Consider the following 23,150-nt stretch of genomic DNA (forward strand, 5'->3'; position numbering starts at 1 on the left):
CTTTATAATGCCATTGTTTTTGTTTCTTTTTCAGTTGCTGCCATGAATTGGACTGGTGAGCATCGCGCTTTCATTGTGGAAACGTTTATCAAAACAAACGAATCTGTAACTGCAACACAACGAGCGTTCGGTTTGCACGTCAATCTTGGTAGACATGATCCCGTACCAGCCCGAAACACCATCTTGTTATGGGTTACCAACTTCACAGCTACTGCATCTGCATTGAGTGTGTGGACAATAATTTCCATCCATCCATCCATTTTCTATACCGCTTCTTCCTCATTAGGGTCGCGGGGGCCTGCTGGAGCCTATCCCAGCTGACTTCGGGCGACAGGCGGGGTACACACTGGACTTGTCGCCAGCCAATTGCAGGGCACATATAGACAAACAACCATTCACACTCACATTCACACCTATGGACAATTTAGAGTCTCCAATTAACCTCACCTGCATGTTTTTGGAATGTGGGAGGAAGCCGGAGTGCCCGGAGAAAACCCACAAGCACACGGGGAGAACATGCAAACTCCACACAGAAATGCCCAGGGGAGAATCGAACCCAGGTCTTCCCGATCTCCATCTCCATCTGTTACTGTGTTGGCCAACGTGCTAACCACTAGACCACCGTGCGGCTGGACAATAATTTGACCGATTTAATTTTTAAAACATAATGAAACAGATTGGCATTATATGGGGGAAAAAATGGCATATGTACTTTTCGAAAATAAAAACACTTTATTGTTTCTTTACTTTATTTGCCTTTTATTTAACCTACAAATGTGTCAGATCATTTTGCCTGACCCTGTACAATAATGCACATAACAAACTTTGTGAATCTTGTGGCCTAATAAAAGTGTGAACAGACTACTCCTAGCATAGCATTGCTTGTTTATTCAGCCAGCTTGGATCACACACACCCAACACCAAATCTCACGACAGGAGTTTACACAATCCTACGATATCCTGAGGCATATATGAGTATGTTGGGCAAACTAGTCCGTTTGTCGCATCGACAATAAGTTTGATCCTGACGAAGAAAGAAGAAATCAAGGAAGCTAATGTTGCGAAAGGGGTAAAGGTGTTAACGAAACAGAGATCACAAACGATCAAAGATGTTGAGAAGTTATTAAGAAGTTACCTGTCTCCCCTCACCTCCTCCCTCTTAAAGTCTTCAATAAAGGTAAAAGTGATGTTAAACATGGGGGCGGCATGGCATGGCGTGGTAGAGTGGTCGTTTCCCCACCTGAAAGTTGCGGGTTTGATACACCGTCCTCCCGTGATCATGTCAAAGTATCCTTGGGCAAGATACTTAACCTCCAGTTGCTCCTGATGCTGCGTTATCAGTAGGTAAATGTGCCAGCAGTGTCAAAAGCGCTTTGAGTGCCTTGAAGGTGGAAAAGCGCTCTCCAAGTGAAAGATCATTTACCCTTTTACCATAAATATTCATTTATCCATTTAATTTGTCTTGTATGATTATTTTTGCATTGATTCATGTGTGTAAAACTACAATTACTCTCAATAAAATTAATATTTTAGGTGGTCTAGTGGTTAGCATGTTGGCCAATACAGGAACAGCCTGGAGATCGGGAAGACCTGGGTTCGATTCTCCCCTGGGCATTTCTGTGTGGAGTTTGCATGTTCTCCCCGTGTGCGCATGGGTTTTCTCCGGGGACTTCCTCCCACATTCCAAAAACATGCAGGTGAGGTTAATTGGTGACTCTAAATTGTCCATAGGTATGAATGTGAGTGTGAATGGTTGTTTGTCTATATGTGCCCTGCGATTGGCTGGCGACCAGTCCAGGGTGTACCCCGCCTGTCGCCCGAAGTCAGCTGGGATAGGCTCCAGCATGCCCCCGCAACCCTAATGAGGAAGAAGCGGTATAGAAAATGGATGAATGGATTTTAGGGTGTCGGGAACGGACTGTTTGGATTTACATTATTTCCTATGGGAAAATTTGTTCCCGTTTTTGTATGTTTCAGTTTTCGTCTGACCTTTTGGAACAAATGACAAAAACTGGATATAATTTTGGATTGGATATAATTTTATAATGGGATATAATTTTTTTTTTTGCCTTTTTGCAAAATACTGTATATACACAAAAGATCAAAGTAAGTCCTCTCAAACCCCTCATTCTTTGATTTGTCAGTATGTGTGTGTTTAGACACCCCTGGTTTTAAGAAGTTTTAAGACAGGCCAATAAAAAATAAGCCCTGCACTGCAAATGGCTCCTGGGCCAGACTTTGCAGACCCCTTGTATTGAGTGTCGTTACCTGTGTACCTAATACAGTGTAAGTGTATATGCACAAAACACAATGATAAGCACAATAATATTGTCAAATGAATAGCAACCCAGAGTGGTGTGTGCAGGTGTACCTAATGAAGTGTCCTGTGGCAGTGGCACCACTAATCCCCAGTGGCTGGTCACACACTTGCAGCCAGCGCGTCCATGCATGTTGGAGCTCAGGCGGGGAGACTGGAGGAGGATGCTGATGCTGATGTTGCTGCGAAGGAGGAGGAGGCGAGACACAAGCAACCAGTTGCTCTCCAGCTGTCAAAGTGGATCCTCAGCCGCTACCTGTTGCCTCGGCTGGGGGGAGAAGTAAGAGAGCCCGAATTGTTCAATATAGAAAGCAGTCAATGAAAGGATGATCATGTCGCGGATGACGATGCGTTTATAAGACAGAAGAAGAAGAAGAAGAAGAAGAAGGTTTTGGGGGAGTTGTGGGGGTGCGCCACCTCCTCCGTGTGGAGGCTTTGCGGTGCGCCGTGTCTCTCGGTGAAGAACCATGGTCGAACTGGAGAAGGAGGTGCTCCCGTTGCCCCCGCGGTACCGGTTCCGAGACCTGTTGCTCGGGGACTGGCAGGCCGACGACAGGTAAGCCAGCTACTCGTTTTTACGCACGGCGCAGCGTCACTTCGGTTCACTAAGTGTGCGTCTTGTGGGGTTTGGTCGCTGCTTGGTGGGGCTTGTGCCGCCAGCTGTGGAGGATGCTGCTGCAACAGGTCCACTCTTGCCTCATTTGAGCACGCACATTCATCTCTACGCGAAAGGAGCACGCATTCACTTGTTTAACTCATTTCTTTGCATTTTGCTAAAGAAGACTTTATAAATTACCAAATGATTCAAGAATAGAAGAGTTGCATGCACCCTTCTCGTCTCCCTGCTGTCATAGTACCTGAGATTCACAGTGGACCATCTGCCACCTAGTCAGGCAATTCTAAGAGGCTGCTCACAGTAACAGGCAATTAACCTTTGCTTACACTCCATGTGCAGGCCGGGAAGATTTGACGTGCTATATGATATGCACTGCCTGACATGGATATTTCATTAGGACGTCTAATGGAAACCTCCATCTGAGCGCTTTCTTGCTTGTGTGGGCTTGTGAGGCTCTTTTAAACCACAAAGTTGCAAGAGCCGTGGTGGCCAGACACTGCTGAACACACAGTGGCGATGTTGCTGCAAATGCTGCCACATGATCCAACCATGGATGTCATCACATGCATTTTACCCTTTAGTAGAAGCGCTTGACACATTTCACACATAAACATCAGCTCCTGCCATCTGCTACTGTCACCTCATGCAGATTACACGGCCAATTAACAGTCCACAGGCTGTTTGGTACATAAAGTTCTAAGCCTTTTTTGCGGGAAAAAAAGATGCATTTCATCAAAATGTGATGTGGATGGCTTTAAGTACTCAATGGCAGAAAGCACCAGGTGTTTATTTGGAGGAGGCCTCTTGCAAGCATGTTTGAGGCACATTTTATCATGGCATAAATATAAAGTTGATGAGACAAAAATATACATATATAGACAGATACAGTGGTGTGAAAAAGTGTTTGGCCCTTCCTGATTTCTTATTTATTTGCATGTTTGTCGCACTTAAATGTTTCAGATAATCAAAGTAATTTAAATATTAATCAATGACAACATAGCTGAACACAAAATGCAGTTTTTACATGAAACCTTTTATTATTAAGGGAGACAAAAAATCCAAACCTACATGGCCCTGTGTGATTGCCCCCTAAACCTAATAACTGGTTGGGTCACCCTTAGCAGCAACAACTGCAATCAAGCGTTTGCGATAACTTGCAATGAGTCTCTTGCAGCGCTGTGGAGGAATTTTGTCCCGCTCATCTTTGCAGAACTGCTGTAATTCAATTTTCCAGCATGAAGCGCCTTTTTAAGGTCATGCCATCTCAATAGGATTCAGGTCAGGACTTTGACTAGGCCACTCCAAAGTCTTCATTTTGTTTTTCTTCAGCCATTCAGAGGTGGACTTGCTGGTGTGTTTTGGATCATTGTCCTGCTGGAGAACCCAAAGGTCTTGCGGATCAGCAAGATGTTTTCTGGCAAAACTGAGACGAGCCTTAATGTTGTTTTTGTTCAGCAGTGGTTTTCATCTTGGAACTCTGCCATGCCTGTTTTTGCCCAGTGTCTTTCTTACGGTGGAGTCATGAACACTGAACACTGAACTGAGGCAAGTGAGGCCTGCAGTTCTTTGGATGTTGTTGTGGGGTCTTTTGTAACCTCTTGGATAAGTCGTTGCAGCAGTCTTGAGGTCATTTTATGTTGGCTGGCCACTCCTGGGAAGGTTCACTACTGTTCCATGTTTTGGCCATTTGTGGATAATGGCCCTCACTGTTGTTCGCTGGTCTCCTAAAGCTTTAGAAATGGCTTTATAACCTTTTCCAGACTGATTGATCTCAATTAATCTCAGTTATGTTTTAACAAGGGGGGGGGGGGCAATCACTTTTTCCACACAAGGCCATGTAAGTTTGGATTTGTTTTCTCCCTTAATAATAAAAGTTTTCACTAAAAAACTGTATTTTGTGTTCAGTTGTGTTGTCTTTGACTGATATTTAAATTTGTTTGATGATCTGACACATTTAAGTGTGACAAACGTGCAAAAAAATATGAAATCAGGAAGGGGGCAAAGACTTTTTCACACCACTGTACATACACAGTGGAATCTTGATTAGCTTCATTCATTCGCTCCTGAAGGTCCAACGCTCAGCAAAACGCATGCTAAGAGAATACATTTTTCCCATAAGAAATCATGTAAATCCAATTAATCTGTTGCAGAAAGTAACACATTTTCACACATTTTTATAGTTTTACATGCAGAAAACACTTTGAAATGTATACAAATGATGAATGAATGGGATAAAATGAACATGTAAGGTTATTTTTACCTTGATTGAAGATGTTATTGTTGACAAGGATGGCGAAGCGGCAGCAAGATTCGCTGGGTCACGCCTATGAGTTATTTCTTGAATTCAATGGTGTTTCTCACCATCTTTATCAAAACACTGGCACTTGCAACTTTCCTTGGCTCCACTGTGGCTTATTTTGCAGCTGTGATCCAAAGATGCAGAGAGGTGCAACTGTGGTAGTTAGCACAGAATTAGTCAACCGCTGATGACATCATGGACGGGTGACAGAATTACAGTAACTTCCTGTTTCGTTCCTGTTCCTGTTTCCATTTGGGGTGGGAATCTCTGGCCACCTCATGATTCGACGCGATTACGATTCAGAGGCCCGCGATGGGATAATAAAACGAATATCGATGCATCTCGATGCATCTTTTTTTTTGTGATCAATAGTTTGTCCTTTTTTTAATATATATAATTTCTTTTTACTCACTATGTACTCTTAAAACAAAGCATATTTGTAAAGATCCACAATTAAAATAAACATGAAACAGATGAATTTACTTCCATTATCTTTTAATAATTGGAAGGTTAAACCTACCAACATATTTCCTATTGCACAGAACCAGCATATTCTGAATAACCAAGACTTTAAAAATCTGCCATTATTCACAAACAAATAATAAAGACTTCTGAATTCAAACAAACATCCTGAGCATGGAATCCTTGACAAAAACATGTTTGCTGTTTAGCAAAGTGAAAAACAGCTTTCACACAAAATACAGATTTCTGTACCAGCGGCTCTCATACAAGAATAATGCTTGCAGACTTCAGTACACTGTGTGCACAATTTTTAGGCAAGTCAGTATTTTGACCATATTCTCATTTTTAAGCATATTTTCCAACCCCAAGCTGAATCAACCTGAATGTCTATTGGGTTTAATTTTCTATTGGCTCATTTTTACCTTCAACTTTGTGAAAGCAAAAGTGCTTCCAGATGCTCACTTTAAGTCCAGTCGGTGCGGGTCGGGGTTTACGCTCAACCATTCTGGTAGTGTCTTATACTTAGGTGCACCACCATAAACGGTCCGGGCGGCACTTCCGGCGTTTTGTTCCGTCAACATTCGTTGTTGACATTTATGAATCGATAAAAATCGTCAATGTTCGCATCGCGATGCATCTAAGAATCGATTATTTCCCCCACCACTAGTTTCCATGTATTAGCAAGCTAATAGGCTGTACACTAAAATGTACACAGACCAAGACAAGTCTTGCTGTACATTTTCGACGTTAACCAAGCAACATGCTAACCAAGGTTGAACTGTACTTTCATTAATTTCATTGCTTTAATTAATTTGTGTGAAAGAAATGAAGGAACTGAAGTCCCTTTTAAAGAGTCACAAACCACAAATCTTTTTCCCACGTCACTCTTGTGTGTGTATAACATCATTTTAATTATTTTTTATTTGAATTGACTTTTCTTTAATTTTGTATGACTCTTTTATCTTTATGCTCTGATATATTTATACGTTTTCATCTTATATACTTTTATTTTAGATGTTTTCTTCTTCTTTTTTAGATGTGTATCTAGAAAAGCTCAAGATAAATGCAATATACAGTATTGACATTCTTTGCGAGATGATCAGGTGCAAACACAGTTGCGGCATTACCCCGCCCTGACAATGCTCTTTTTGTGTGAAAGGCAACAGGTGAATGTTAATTGCTAAATCTTTTGTGATGGCTGTTTGGCTATTGTGTGCTAGTCTGGTTTGTACTTGCTGCACGGCCATAAGACCATGCTGCTGTGTAGTTTGCTTGTAGTATGGATTTGTTTCTTTATTAACAAAGTTTGCTCACTCCCTGCCCAGCAGCGATCCGGAGGTTACGTTTTGCCAGCGTTTATCTGTTTGTTTGTTTTTGTTCAAAATAGCTCGAAAGGTTCTGAATGGATTTGGATGAAATTTTCAGGAATTGTCGGAAATGGGTTATGGAAGAACTGATTCAATTTTAGGGGTGATGCGGATCATTTGCGGAATTTGTTTAAAGGATTCTTTAACATCGCGACATAGGACCATTTTCAGCATTTGTGCATACAACCCCACAAAAAATGCTCAGAGCGCTTGGGGGAAAAAATACAGGACAGGTTTCCAACAGGTTCTACAAAATATCAAAGACTGATCCAAAAAATGTAGGATTATTATTTTGGTGTGTGAATCACAATATGGGGGGGAACTATGACGCTGGCGGAGGTCTGCGCTCTCCGAGTGCTTCTCTAGTTTGTAAAGTGGCCTCACTCCCCTGATTGCAGAGGCCTTTGGCACAGGAGGTTGCCTCTCGCTTGTTACGCCTCAGTCGGGTCATTTCTCAAGGGAAGGGAAACAAAAGGGAGGTTCGAGATTGCTTTTGTAGGGAGGTTGTTACACACTTTAGACAAGTGTGTGTGTGTGTGTGTGTGTGTGTGCGCGCACTGCAATATCTTGCAAAGACAGTATGATAGCAGTGTTTCCACATGACTGCGATCTGTTTGTGGCACCTGCAAAAAGGAGAACATTTAAATTAGTAGTCAAAGGAACAATCTGGTTCAGATCCAGATTAAACTTGGCTCGACATTTACACGCTTCTGACAATAAAATCAGGCACATCGCAAATTCTGTTCAAATTGGATATGATTCCAATAATCAAAAAATATTTTTCATCAGATAACCTATGTATGATTGCACAAATATTGAATGGTAACATCCTACCAATCATGGCAACGTGGGGGTGGGGGTGTTGGCTTTAATGTGATGATCATGGTTATCATCAAAGGCGTATTATTGAACAATTGAACAATATATAAATACAACAATATAACACAATGTAACAATATCAACAAAATAATAGAATGATTAGCTTATTCCCTTGTACAACATGTAATTATTTGGGCACATAAAGTCCATAGAAGGTCAGATCCAAAAACTACTATTGGCTCTCATTCAAATCCCTTGGCTATTTGCCCCCAAAGCCCTCCTTTGTGAACAACATAACAATATATAAATGTTAGGAGTGTAACGATTCGTTTTAATCACAATTCGTGGTTGCCAATACAATTCAAGGACGATATTGGTTCCTTTAGAACGATACGATCGGAAACGATTCAGTAACTTTAAATCGTTTCAATAACGTTTTAGCCAAAAATTCAACCAGTGTCACTAAGCGTCACTGCTACTGGACCGCAAACTACCGTCCAGAGGCGTACAAAACGTCCTTACTTTGCACATTTTCCCCATAAATGTCACTTAAAAAGAGTTTCAAATAAGGCCAGATGAGTTAAGTAGGAATGCCGAATGAAGTGAATGAACTGACCAAAAGAAGGAGAAGCGAATCAAGTGTATTTCACAGGTCCACTACAACTCCCGTGACCACCACATACCCAAAAGACAATGACGTCACTGACAGGCAGACTGTAAAGTTTACATGTAACATCTTTATCATAAAAAGTGCTAAAAAAAAAAAAAAAGCACATCCATATAAAGCCTGCCGTGCTTAAATCCAATGCTCCATTTCCTAGGATTGAGTCGATCGATTGATTACCTTTTAAACAATGTTTAGAGATCGATACATACTGCATGTCGTCCTGAATGGAAAGTTGAGAACCCAGATCGATGTAGTGAATGAATCGTTGCACCCCTAATAAATATATACAAAACATTTGAACAACACACATATATTTGTAAAAATAAACACAGAAGAGACCTGAAAAATATTGATCTCAGAACCAATACTAACCTGGTATTGCTAATGACAGTTGGATCCACCCACTTCTACCATTCAATTTCGGTGAGGAACTGGCTTTTTCTGTCGTACCTATGGCATCAGTGGAAACTCTTCACCCCCCCAGAATCATTATGGCATGAAGCAGGGAGTAGCCTGCTGATCGATAAACAGATGGACAAACACAAACACTGAGAGAGTGTGCATGTGTGTAATTACCCAGATACTTTTATAAGCAAATATTGTACAGAGAAATCATCAGGTGAAGCTGCTGACCTCCATGCATGGGGATCATTAGCTGCAATAAAGTGGACAGATTAGCAAGCAAGGCTGAGCTGTGATTGATAGTGACAGAGGGCTTAATTAGCGACGGATCACACGGCGTATTGCTGCCACGCTGCATTAATGAAGGGAGCTGCCTTTAGCTAGCATGCCCTGCACAAACTAAAAAGTCAGTGCAAGACAGTGACAACCTTGTGTGTGCATCCCCCTTGGGTGTGTGTCCACACACTCTTTTACACCTCACCCTCGCCACCCCTTACCCGCGCCTCCGCCTCCTCAGCGCTCCCCTCCTCTACATTTGATTGAAGTGGCTTATCCTTCATTCAAGAGCTCTTGTCGAACTCAGCAGAATGTGTCCGCAGGTGACACAGTTTTCACCACAAAAGACGTTAAAGATGACAGCTATTCATAATTTATGGCTCACACACAGGGTCTCCCACCTTTTTGATTGCCTTTGTAGCCCGCCCCCGCACTCCCCACTTGCCAGCAGTTGAGTAGATAGGAAATCTTGGCCTGTCTAATGTATTTCATACATTTTTTAGAGTTTACTTTTAACATTGCACCTTGGAAGATGGATTGAAATGAAACACAATACTGCAACTCAGAGCCATATTTGATATACACTAAACCCCCGTTTATGGCGGGGTTTCAGACCTGACTGCAACAAGTGATTCCTTCTTTACAAATGGAATATTTTTGTAGTTAGAGCACAGAAAACTAAATTCTAAATACAGTTTTTAACATGATTAGAGCCCACTAGACATGAAATAACACCCCTATAGTCACCTTTACACTCACATTACCTAATATAGCAGATATAATATGAGAAAAGAGTCTATTTAAGACGTAAATAAAACTCGCACTCGTGTGTTTTGCAGTAAAAATGTTCCAGATGTGTGGAGGACAGGAAGAGTTGAGTTTTAGCTTGGCGTGGGTTGCGGCCAAAACAGTAACCTGTTTTATTTGATTAGTAATATTATTGTGCCTGCAATAAAAGCCTGTTGTTTCAACAATCAAGTCTGCCGCCTGTGTCAAACCGAACATTACAGTAACATTACTAACACCTAGTGACGAGTGAAAAAAATACTACATATCACAATTTGCGTCTTCTGAATGCCTTATATTTGTGTTTTAGTTCATTTAGCCATTTTTATGTTCAAAATGCTTAATTTAGGTAAAAAATAGGTAGCATTTGCTTAAATTTGCATATTTTCAACTAATAATAAGCTGTATTCAACCATGATTTATTAATTCATATATTTTTGAAAAAACATTTTAAAAAAAACATGATAGGGTAATAATTTTGCCGTGAATTGGTCCCAGACACAAGAACATAGGTTTACAACCTTCTAAATGCCGTTTTTAACTTTATTAGAGCCTTTTAGACATGAAATAACACCCCATAGTCACCTTTACACTCATATTACGTAATATAGTCAACCATCCTCTATGCTGCTTCTCCTCATTGGGTCGCGGGGGTATGCTGGAGCCTATCCCAGCTGACATCGGGCGACAGGCGGGGTACACCCTGGACTGGTCGCCAGCCAATCGCAGGGCACATATAGACAAACAACCATTCACACTCACATTCATACCTATGGAAAATTTAGAGTCGCCAATTAACCTAACATGCATGTTTTTGGAATGTGGGAGGAAACCGGAGTACCCGCACGCACGGGGAGAACATGCAAACTCCACACAGAAATGCCCAACGGAGATTCGAACCCAGGTCTTCCCGATCTCCTGACTGTGACTGTGTGGCCGACATGCCCTGTAGTCAACATAATAACAGAAAATAAGCCATTAAGACATAAAGAAGACTTGTGCTTGTGGGTGTTGCTGTAAATGTGTTCCGGTTAAAGGGGAGCTTAATGGGGGTCAGACAGGAAGTGACGTCGAGGGTTTAGAGTTGAGTTTTAGCTTGCAACAGTAGCCTGTGGTTTTATTAGTTATTTTTATTCGGGATTATTGTGGCTGTTGTGCGATAATTCAACCCTTCAATAAAAGCCTGTTGTTCCGGCTATCACGTCTTGTGCTTGTGTGTCTCACCGAACATTACAGTAACATTACTGACACCTTGTGGCCAGTGTCAAACACTACATATCATCGCGTCTTTGAATGCATCTTCTGAATGCCTTATACTGTATTTATAGTTGAGTTAATTTAGCCATTTTTATGCCTGAAAGTGCTTAATTTATGCAAAAATATGTAAGATTTGCTGAAATATGCATCTTTTTAATGAATAGTGGGCCGTATTCGGCCATGAAATAGCATGATTTATTATTAATTAATAAATGATGGTGTTTACTTATTTTTGAAAAACCCTGATAGAGTGAAGCCGCAAAATTCCAATTGCAAAGTGGGGAAGGATTACTGTAATTGTAACTGTAATGTTTTTATGATTATTATTTTTCATTTTGAATTCCCATAAATTCACATTCATTCAAATTTGTAAATTCCCCAAATTTCACAACCCTTTTCCTAAAAGAGCATGCATGTGTTCTGTTCCAGCGCAGTTCCCTGTCGAAGGGCAAAGTGTCGTTATCCACTTGTCAGCCCGGGGGGCGGCTGGCACATACGCATTTTTCATTGAGTTTTGAGGCAGTTAAATTTGAGCCCTCTGTGAACTCTGCCTCGCAACAAGTGGCAGTGACACGAACAGAAACAGAAATCCGAGCAATCAGAGTTGATCTATGCCGACGTGTTTCTGAGATATTTAACATTTTGTTTCTTTTGTAAAGTTTTATCATTCCTGACACTTTTATGGTCACATTGCTTTTGGAACATAAGTTAAAGTTAAAGAGCCAATCAGAAGAGAGAGTACTGTAGTTGGCGTTGGCTATGCTCATTGGCCGGTTGGACAAATATCATTTTGTTCCAAGATGAGAGAATTAAGCCGTTCTGATGTTTGAAATTTTCGTTTTTTCCTGCCAATTTGAACCACCGCTTTAGCAAATGTGAATGTTTTTGTGTGTGTCCGTGCTGAAGATGAGAAGTTTTTTTTCCTGTCACCGTTCTGATCAAACAGACACTATTTATATTCTCTGGCAGTGAGTCAGTGGCTTTTTCTCTTTTTTTTTTTTTGAGAGGATGCCAGATTACTAGACAATTAAACAAAAGCAGGGTGACGACCAGAAATGTTCAAATGAGCTGTCTTCATTTATTTATTATCTCAAGGGGTGACTTTTGTCATGAGCGTTGATTAGCTACACTTCACCTGGATCCTTGCTACAAACAACCCTCCTGTGCTACGGTGCATATGTAGAATCCTCAAACAGCCCATTTATCTGCCTTTTCCTGGCTTCAAACCCATATTCCTCCTCGGTTTTTAAGCGTGCTCATAAACACAAACAACTCCCAGCACAGTGCCACTCCAAATAAAACATTACAGTTCCATCGCTGCACAATAGCCGGCCTCAGCAGGAGCTTTCCGGAATTACCAAACAAGCCTTTCGTCCTCAAACCAATGTCATATTTAACTGTCATCTTGGTGTCTTCTCACACTCTGTCTGCTGCTCCACCCAACTTTGCCTCACTGCTAATATCCCCCCAGTCAAGGATTAATGTCCTCTGGCCAATGCTGCATCACTAAAGTCAATAATCATGCCAGATGTGTGCTTTGACTTGAGCATATAGTTGTTCCATTTACTGTATAGGAAAGAGCATCATCAATGTATGGAGTGCCTTACAGGGGAATAGCCTTAGTTTATACTGTGGTTCTCGCAACTGACATGCATTTCTTTGGAAAAAAAAATGTCTGCAGAGGTAACAGGGAACAGGAATTAGTCGGGAGAGCTGCAACATGGTCGATGGCCTAATAAGACCACTGCATCTGACATGACGCATGTCTCTTTGGGGTTAATTAAAAAACAAAGCCTAATTGATATTGGCAAAGGTTGCAAAGCCTTCCATGACTTCTCCATTGGACTATTTATGCACACTCCACAAATACAGTGGATCACGTAAATGCTCTAATTATAGCCGGGGAGTTTATTTACCGAAACCGCAAAGAAGACGAGGCGTTAATTGGAACCAGGTCGTAATCACAGAGAGGTTGTTATTTCCCTAATTTGAAAGTCATTATATACAGTATAACAACTAGCGGTAAGGAGCAAACCGCTTATACCAGCATTAAAGGAACTGTATGCAACTTGCTCCATACCACTTTTTTTTTTTTTTTTTAAATCAACCAATATAAGAACACCACCACCGGCTAGCATAGTGCATTAAAAGAACATACTCTACAAAAAAAGATTCTATATTTCTCACATTAACAAATTAAACTGCATAAAAATGGCGTTCATGGCTGTCACTCCCTGCTGTCTTGTACACATGTACAAGATAAGTGTCCTTAGCACGAACGTACAAGATAAATGTCCTTAGCACGAACGTACAAGACAAGTGTCCTTAGCACAAACACACACACAAAGGCAGCCCCAGAGAAGCGACTGACAATTTGGAGTCATTGTGTGATTATACATTCAATGATAGCTAACATTAGTAGCTGAACTTAGCCACATCGCTATTTTTAGCTGATAACTAAGAAAATAGTCGACTATTCGGAGACACCCACCGTAAGAGTCCCGTCATCATCCCTGACCCAGAATGAAGCTTGCTAACAGGAAGCAGAACAGGAAGAAACTAAAAGATGGAAATTTTCATTTTTGATTTGCCAACTGAACCTTTCAGAATCAAAAATGGTACAGTCCTGCTAACATACAAAGGGACAAACAATCACATACGACAGTGGTCCCCAACCCCCGGGCCGTGGGTCATTTGGCACCAGGCCACACAGAAAGAAAAAATTATTTCCATTATTTCATTTTTTTAAATGTTTTATTTTGAAAAGTGTCCGGATTCTCTCTGTTACATCCGTCTCACTTGACGCATGTCCATTGTGCGTGTGCTAACTTTCTCTCATATGCCGCACAGATAGACTACTACTGTATTTTTACCATTTTTCTTTCACCTCATATTTGGTCTCAAATGCTGATACTCTGTGGGAATGCATAAAGGTAAGTTTTGATGACTTATTGAGTGCTAATGTGCACATTTGTCTCAAGTGAATTCATGCTAGCGCCGGTCTTTTACCACACACGTCAAACAGCGATGTATTAATCTCTCTGGAAAAACTTGGTGGATGGTGGGTCGGCATTCATTTTGTTTGCTTTTCATTTGATGTTATTCATGTCTTAGTTTTACACAATTCATCATTTTTTTTTTTTACAAAATCTATGAATGGTCAACAAGAAAGAAAACGTGCAGACTACCGGTGCAGCCGGTGGGTTTTAATACAACAAATATTGAAGTTTTCAGCCTTCCTTCATCTTTTGTTGTTGCAACTGTTGCCAAACAACGCTGTGGAGCCGACTGGTGTATGTCCGTACAACTGTGGTCCAGGCCGGTGCCGGATGTTGCGAGAGGGCCCCCCTGGCGTTGCGAGGCGGATAACAAACGCTTCTTGTCCACCCCGGCAGCTCCCTTATTCCCAAACAAGGTTAGCTTGATACGCCACCGGAATCGTCTTTCCCGAGCCTGGCCAGTCAGCCCACTCATGTTTCATTCCTTTCACAGCACTGATTTAAAGATAAAACAGATGGACGTTTGGTGCTGATTTGATACCGTGCCAATTGTCTGCACACATCTCAGGCTAATGTAACGCGAGGAGACGTGGAGATAGATTGACATTTGATGGCTTTTAATGCCATTAAGCACGGAGTAAGATGGCGATATGATGTTTCAAGGCCGCTGATTATTTTGCGTTTCTGAAACATATTGCTGATAACGAGGGATGCTCTTCCACAAGCTGTGAGTTGCAAATGCTCTTTTCAGCAACGGATGAGGCAAGGCTGATGATGTCAGGGAGCAAAGGCCTGAGCACATCCAAGGATGATGTATGGAGGTCGTAACACACAGAAAGCCAGGCACATCTGAACACAGCACACTTAAACATGATATGGACGAAAGTATTTGGACGCAATATTGCATTATTTAATGAATCAATCAAGGGTTGGTCTACACCCCTTTAGTTTAACCTCAATCACCCTTAATTCTTCATCTTAGCAATTGGGGGTGTACAGTAACAGTACATGTCTTTATAATCTGATGTTCTGGTATGGAGCGTTCCGTACGATACAGAGATGTACCAAGTTCCCACACGGAACATGGTAAGTGTGGGACAGGGGGTATAACTGCCCGTGGTCATGTGTCTATTCCGTAAACACTAAAAAGTACAGTGCAGCTCATGTTGTGGCAATAGTAAGGATGTCCAAATACAAGTTGTGGGACATTGACGTGAGCTGCTTCACTGAGAATTTATTAAAATAATTTACGGATGACAAGAATAACTTTTGCCTACATTGGTTAGTACCTTTATTCAAGTCTCAGTACGCACGGCAAAACACGCCTTTCAATAACGTTTAGGTCAGACATATGCGACTTCACCGTTCAAAAATCGGACACAGGTCACATATAAGCAAAAAAATGGGAATTGCAGGAAACTGCAGTGTGAATGTAGCCTCGGACAACCTGAACAGTCCAGTTGTGATTGATTCAACAGCCTGAGAAGGAGCTGTCCCTTAATAATAAAAGGATTCATTTAAAAGTTGCATTTTGTATTCAGTTGCTTTGTCATGGTCTAATATTTAAATTAGTTTGATGATCTGAAAGTGTGACAAACGTGCAAAAAAATAAGAAATCAGGAAGGGGCCAAACACTTTTTCACACCACTGTATAGAATGCACTTTGCAGAGTGAAACCTGAGCAAAGGAACAGCTCTCAGTTGAAAAATACATGCCTTGACATACATGGTCCATGTCTTATAGATGTATCTGTTTACTCCTGACACAGCTTGCTACAAATAGTTAGCTATTAGTCAAGTCTGACATCCACCTGTTCTGTCAAAGGTATATAACAGCAATCTGCAAGTTACAATATCTATCATCCATTGTTCGTCATTCACCGTCTGTCATACGTCCTTTAATCGTGGTTAATTTGTTCCAGATCCAACTGGAATAAGTGAATTTCCGCGAAGTAGGATTCAGTATTAATACATGGAGTACTTTCCTCTAAGAGCCTTCTAAAAACTGTTTTTACATTATTAGAGCCCTGTAAACGTGAAATAACACCCCTATAGCCACCCGTACACTTGTAATACTCAATGTAGTAGACCTAATAATAGATAAGACTCACATTAGCATGGACAGCGAACTTCCTGAGAAGGCTATTGTGTCATCAGTGTAATGTTACTAACACCAAGTGACCAGTGTAGAATACTGCCGCTGTTTGTGGAGCCTTAAGGAGAGCCTTAAAATGCACTTAAATCACTTTATTAACAAGCAGAGAGCACATATGCATCCACTCTCTACAGTCTACACTGCTCACCTGCTGCTAGCACTCAACTACAGTCACCTCTGGCTAGCTGACGTCGCACACGTCACTTCTTCACACAGGTCACAGATACCGTATTACACTTCATGTCACGTCTTTTGAATGCCTTATATTTGTATTTTTGTTCATTTCGCCATTTTTATGCTTGAAACGCTTAATTTAGGCCAAGCATATGTAGTTTGCTTAAAAATGCATTTCTTTTGACTAATCATAGGCCGTATTCAAACACGAAACTGCCATTGTTTATTCATTATTAAAAAAATGTTCAAACCAGGATATAGCGAGGGACGACTATAACGTAAGGACCCGAGCTCTATGTAAAGTTGTCTGGTATGTCCCGTAGTCTGTCCAATCATTGCATCCCGTGTCCATTGCCACACTATCCTCTTTTACAGTGCTGATGTGGCAACTTTGCAGGACATCTGCGTAAAAGAGGCTACTGATAATCAAAGATGATCAGTGGCTGCTGACCGACTACAGCTTTTCCCTGCCTGAAGAGTAGCGATAAGAAGTGATAAGACAGCCATTTAACGCTCTAATAACATCAGAATCTTGCTGATTTTCCTTCCTGAATTAAAGACTCAAGCGCACTTAGGGGGAGCATTTTTAGATTTCAGGCAATATTAAGTGCTCATGAAAGTCTTTGCTTGGTACCCTGGAGTGTTCAGATCAATCTTGTGGCAGCGATGTGTGGAATTAATACAAATGTCACTTTCTCTTTTCATGTGAGCTTATTGTCAGGCTCCACACAATCCACCTGCCATCAAGCCCAAGCTGTTGTTTGCCATGGTTTGCTATCTGGGTCAGGGACAAGCTGTCCTGTCAATCATTTGTTGTTAGGCTTGGAGAAGAAGAGTACATCTTGGCTCTTTTAAGCAATTAGAGCAGCTAGGTGCTGAAGTGCAATTTATTGTCATCTTGGCCTCATTTTAGTGGCTGGATTATTATTGTGTGTCCTTTTGTGTTGTTGGGTTGTTTTCAGCACTGACCTCCTTTTCAAGATGACACCAATTCATACGTTCATGTGACGGAGCACGGAATGCATCGAAATAAACTTACCACTACTTTATGGCCTTCATCATTTTTCCACAGAAGGAACATATTTCTCGTAACTGATGAGAACATCATGATTGAAGTCAAGTATTTCCCTTTGTGTTGTCTCCATTTAGAGGTGAAATTAGAATTCCTCTGCCGTCTCGTCCTTATTTGATCTTGGAAATAAAGCATCCGCTGCAATCATTCATTGTTCTACTGTCACAACACTGTCTTGCACTCAGATTTACCAATCCATTTAATTGATTTTTCCACATTGAATAACGGTCAGTAGAGTACCGCCTGGCGTCTTGAATTTTAATTGCGTTTTTTAACTGCGCAAAGAAGGTTACGTTTTTATTGCCACTTTGTTAGTTAGCAGGATGACCCAGTTCACTGCCTTCTCAGACTGACATTTACATTATATCTGCATATAAATGGACAAAGTCATGGAGGAGTGGAGAAGGATTCCAGTGACAAGCTGTGCAGCTCTGATGAATTCCGTGCCCAAGACGATTAAGGCAGTGCTAGGTAACAACGGTGGTCACACTAAATATTGACTATTTAAACAATAAAGGCTGTGTGAACACTTATTTTAAGTGGACAGTATATCCATACTGCTATACAAGCTGTACACTGACTACTCTAAAGATTATTAAAGCTTTAGTATTGAAGATATACAAGTGATCCTCAGGTTACACCGTTCCGACTTTTGCCGTTTCGTGGTTACGTATGCATACACATAAATTAATTAATTACCTAATTGCAATGTGCCCATTGAAGAAAGCTTTTTAATATGTTTCCTTGGCTTCGGCTGCAATATCTTCTGCATAATCACTTACATTTCTTGTCTATCTATAATGTTTGATAGAAAATGCTAGCATTTGCACTTAGCTAACTGGGCGTAATACATGAAGTGCATGTGCAATGGAAAGGTTGCTTGTGCTCGGTTGGAAGAATAGAATTGACACTATCCCAGTGAGCCGTATGTTGATTCAGAAAAGAATCCTGCACCCTGTACCTCAGCACCTTTTGCACATTCTCCAGCCTCTTATACTGCGTCCTCCAAATAAACCACAGACATAAAAGTACGTTGTTCTCTTTTTTATTACTGTGTCATTTAATTCTTGTTCAGTATTTTGTGTTTTATTACTGTATTTTCTGACCCTGATGTGTTTAGGTCTGCATGGTATGTGTGAAAAAGTTTGCCCCTTCCTGATTTCTTTATTTTTTGCATGTTTGTCACACTTAAATGTTTGAGATCATCAAACAAATGTAAATATTAGTCAACGACAACACAGCTTTACACAAAATGCAGTTTTTAAGTGAACCTTTTTATTATTAAGGGAGAAAAAAAAATCCAAACCTACATGGCCCTGTCTGATAGTGATTGCCCCTTAGACCTAATAACTGGTTGGGCCACCCTAAGCAGCAGCAGATTTTTTTTCTCCCTTAATAATAAAAAGTGTCATTTAAAAACTGCAATTTGTGTTCAATTGTGTTGTCCATCCACCCATCTCCTATGCCGCTTATCCTCACTAGGGTCGCGGGTATGCTGGAGCCTATCCCAGCTGACCACGGGTGAGAGGCGGGGTACACCCTGGACTGGTCGTCACTCAATCGCAGGGCACAGTTGTGTTGCCATTGACTCATATTTAAAATTGCTTGATGATTTGAAACATTCAAGTGTGACGAACATGCAAAAAAGAAAGAAAGAATAAGAAATCAGAAAAGGGGCAAACACTTTTTCACACCACTGTAGATTCGGCTGACATCAAAATTGGACTTACGTCACAGTCTAGCAACTCGTACGTAACCCAAGGACCGCCTGTAATAAAATGTTTGCTGAAAGGTGATGTTGTGACGTTGAAATGTGATGCTACCGTACATGACAAAATTCAGGAGGGAGGTCATCTATGAAGGTCTATGACATGGTGCTGATCCAGTTTAGGATTGTTTGACCTTGCCTGCCATAACTTGTATTCAGGAGAGGTAAGAAATAAAGCAGGGTGTGAGCGCTGACCTCGCCACGTACGTATGCATGACTACTATTTCTGGCTTGAGTGTGGAGGTTGACATGAGCCACCGACTGCGCTCACCGAGCCTCTTTCATCTCGCCACTGTGTAATTAGCAGGACCTATGCTGTGTCATTATTGGAGCGTTGGCATGGGCAGAAGCAGCGGGAGAGCTGAAGGTTCAACTGTCACGCTCTCTCTCACACAGCCTCCTAAGCAGAAACCCCAACCCTGCCTTCCTCCCTGTCTTGTCTGTGTCTCTTTCTCTGGCCTCTTTGGGGGGATTTACACTACATGGTCCAAGTGACCCAATTCAGATTTTTTTACTTGTTACTTTAAACATCTGGCAGTTGTTCTGTACTGCATGCGAAAAGGGTTTTACCAGGGTTTAGTGACAGACCAAACTAAATAATGCAATTTCATTTCTGAATAATATATCTAGAATATACTGTACAGGAATAAGGTGTTTGGGATTTACAATATCAACTGTGAACTATAAAACAGTATGTCAACATCCTCCTTATTTACTTCCCAATCAAGCAAAACAACAGAAAAAATGTGACAGCAAAACAAACTGTAAAAAACCCAAATGTCCAATAAAATATTACTTTTCTGCAGAACTTTGTCGTAGAGTTTTCTTCTCTGTCCCTCTCCGTCACTCTGTAAACAAACCCCCCTCGTCTTCTTGGAGCTGCTTTGACGGAGTCTCTATGATTCCCGTAATTATCCAAGTCTAGCTTCAGAAACATTCTTTTGATAGTTGAAGACTTACAGTAATTTAAAAATAGCATTGCAAATCCTATTACCGGCTACAACTTTGATGTTAAAGGATTAAAAAATATATCTTTTAAAAAGTTCATACATGTATTCTCAGGGCATTAAATCAATGGCAACTGGACTGTTCAGGTTGTCTTAGACGTCTCATCTGAGCAGGCCTCTCAGTTCATGCTCAGACACACACCAGTCAGACTAGATAGGACAGCTCTAGTCTGAGAACTTGGTGCAGGATCCAAGGTACAGGAGTGAGGGAAGCCATCTACTTTAAGGTTGAGAAGTCATCTCTGAACAGAGGGGGTGGTCTATGACACCACCTTTCTCTCACATACAATGCTGTCCTTTTACGCCCTTCCTAACACATAAACACATTTAGCCTCTAACACATAAACAAGGCACAGCCACATTGGTTTCAGGTGGTTCCATGACCATCACTACATCTGAATGGGGTGCTAACGAAGGCGATACCACCCAAACGACCATCGTTGGCAGGCAGAGGCCCCACTCCATTGTATCCTAACGATCATTTTCACACCACTAAAGAGCCAAACCAAGTTCTCAGAGCTGTCCTATCTAGTATGACTCGAACTGATGAAGCCTGCTGGGATTAGAGGCGAAACGTCTTCTAAAACAACCTGAACAGCCCAGTTGCGATCAAGTCAATGCCCTGAGAATACAATGACCTGGAGAATGACACAGGCATATTCATACATGTACTGTATATAGCCCATGGACCATAGTTTTCCCATCTCTGGTTGAAGCCAAACTAAGCAGAATGTAACATTTAATGTTTGTTAATTTACGTGTACAGTCATGCCTCGCTACTTCATGGTTCGAATTTCACGGCTTCACACTATCACGGCTTTTCAAAAAAATATTAATTAATAAATGATGCTGTTTTGTGGTTTAATACAGCCTGTTATTAGTATAAAAAAAATTGCATAGTGAAGCAAATTCTATGTTTTTTTGCCTCAATCAAGCATTTTCAAGCATAAAAATGGCTAAATGCACTGAAATTCATACTTAAGGCATTAATAAGATGCATTCAAAGACGCTGTGAATGATATGTGGTATTCTACACTTGCCACTAGTTGTCGGTAATGTTACCGTAATGCTCGGTGAGACATACAAACGCCAGACTTGATCGCCGGAACAGCAGGCTTTTATTGTAGGTTTGATTTATCTCACAACAGCCACAATGATCCCTAATAAAAATCCCCAATAAAAACACGGGCTAATATTGCTGCAGTAACACACACCAAGCTAAAACTCAACTATGAACCCCCGACGTCATTCCGTGTCTGCCCGCAACTCCACTCCCCTGGGGAACTCATTTGTAGCAACACACAAGAGCACAAGTCTTATTAATGTCTTTAATGGCTTATTTACTCTTATTATGTCTACTATATTGGGAGGAATCAGAGTGTAAAGGTGACTAAAGGGGTGTTATTTAACGTCTAGATTGGTCTAACAGTGATAAATCCCATATTTAGAAGGTCGGGTATTCTGTGGAGCCACACGGTGGCTGAGTGGTTAGCATGCTGACCACACCGTCAGGAGATCGGGAAGACCTGGGTTCTCCGCTTGGACATCTGTGTGGAGTTTGCATGTTCTCCACGTGTGTCCGTGTTTTTTTTCCGGGTACTCCAATTTCCTTCCACATTTCAAAACATGCATGTTAGGATAATTGGAGACTCTAAATTGTCCATAGGTATGAATGTGAGTGTGAATGGTTGTTTGTCTGTATGTGCCCTGCGATTGGCTGGTGACCAGTCCAGGGTGTACCCCGCCAGAAGTCAGCTGGGATAGGCTCCAGCATACCCTAATGAGGATAAGCGGCATAGAAAGTGGATGGATGGGTTTTCTGTGCTCTAACTACAAAAATATTTGATTTATAAATAAGTAATCCAAATTGTGGAAATTCATTTGGAACCAATTAACCACGATAAACGAGGTACTGTTTGACTGTAGTTGTTTTCCTTCCCTTTTGATGTTTGCATGTTGTTTCAGGTGTTCAATCACTTCAAATTAGACCTACAAACTTCACATCTTGACGTGTGCATAAAGACAGGCTGTGTCAATCCTTTGTGGCATGCTTACATACATCGACACTGCGCTGTGAATGCAAATGGGGATTTCCAATCCTCAAATGTCATGTTCCTGCTGTTTTTGCTTCACGGAATCCTACGAGACGACCTCAGTTGCATGCTGAGCAGTAATCGATTTGATGACAGGAAAAGCCCAACCTAGACATTTTAGAGACAAAGAGAGGCCACACTGAGATGTTGTAGAACACATAAAGACACATCTCTCACATCTACACGTAGTCTTATAGAAAGCCTTCCCATAAGAGTGCATGAACTCACTTCTGGGATTTAACCTTACCAGGGTTGTTCATGAGGCTACTGCAATGTCATAGTACCTTTATGTCTTCTCTTATAAAGTAATGCTCTTTATGAACTTTTAATGTGATTTCCCCGCGATTCCCTTCAAGTCTTATCGTGGCTTCTTTGCTCTTTATGTTCACTCGAGGGAAGAGTGTAGCTTAAAGAAACACATCGAGGGCACAAAGACCTTAAAATCATCTCATTCATTTGGGATGCCATCACAAGCTCACCCTGATAGAAACTGAATAGGTTGAAGGAAAGCATGGATGCTCGGCCTGAGACAAGAGTTCACCTTATGTGTTTCAGAGTGCAACGCAGGAAATAATCAAAAGGCAATATTAAAAAATGTTTGTAAAGATTCGTGAT

At 41.2% G+C, this 23,150-nt stretch overlaps 1 protein-coding gene across 2 annotated transcripts in view; it reads left to right on the forward strand.

Annotated features, from left to right (window-relative positions):
- Positions 1-2,405: 2,405 nt before the first annotated feature.
- The window catches only part of LOC129170754 (potassium channel subfamily T member 2), a 52,802-nt gene continuing 32,057 nt past the window's right edge, over positions 2,406-23,150 (forward strand). For both annotated transcript variants that reach the window (XM_054758707.1, XM_054758708.1), the window contains exon 1: positions 2,406-2,873. In XM_054758707.1, coding sequence (XP_054614682.1) covers positions 2,785-2,873 — 89 coding nt within the window. In that variant the 5' untranslated portion in view covers positions 2,406-2,784. The remainder of the gene's footprint in view (positions 2,874-23,150) is intronic.

This window comes from Dunckerocampus dactyliophorus, chromosome 18, assembly GCF_027744805.1.
Source record: "Dunckerocampus dactyliophorus isolate RoL2022-P2 chromosome 18, RoL_Ddac_1.1, whole genome shotgun sequence".
NCBI classification, from domain to species: Eukaryota; Metazoa; Chordata; class Actinopteri; order Syngnathiformes; family Syngnathidae; genus Dunckerocampus; species Dunckerocampus dactyliophorus.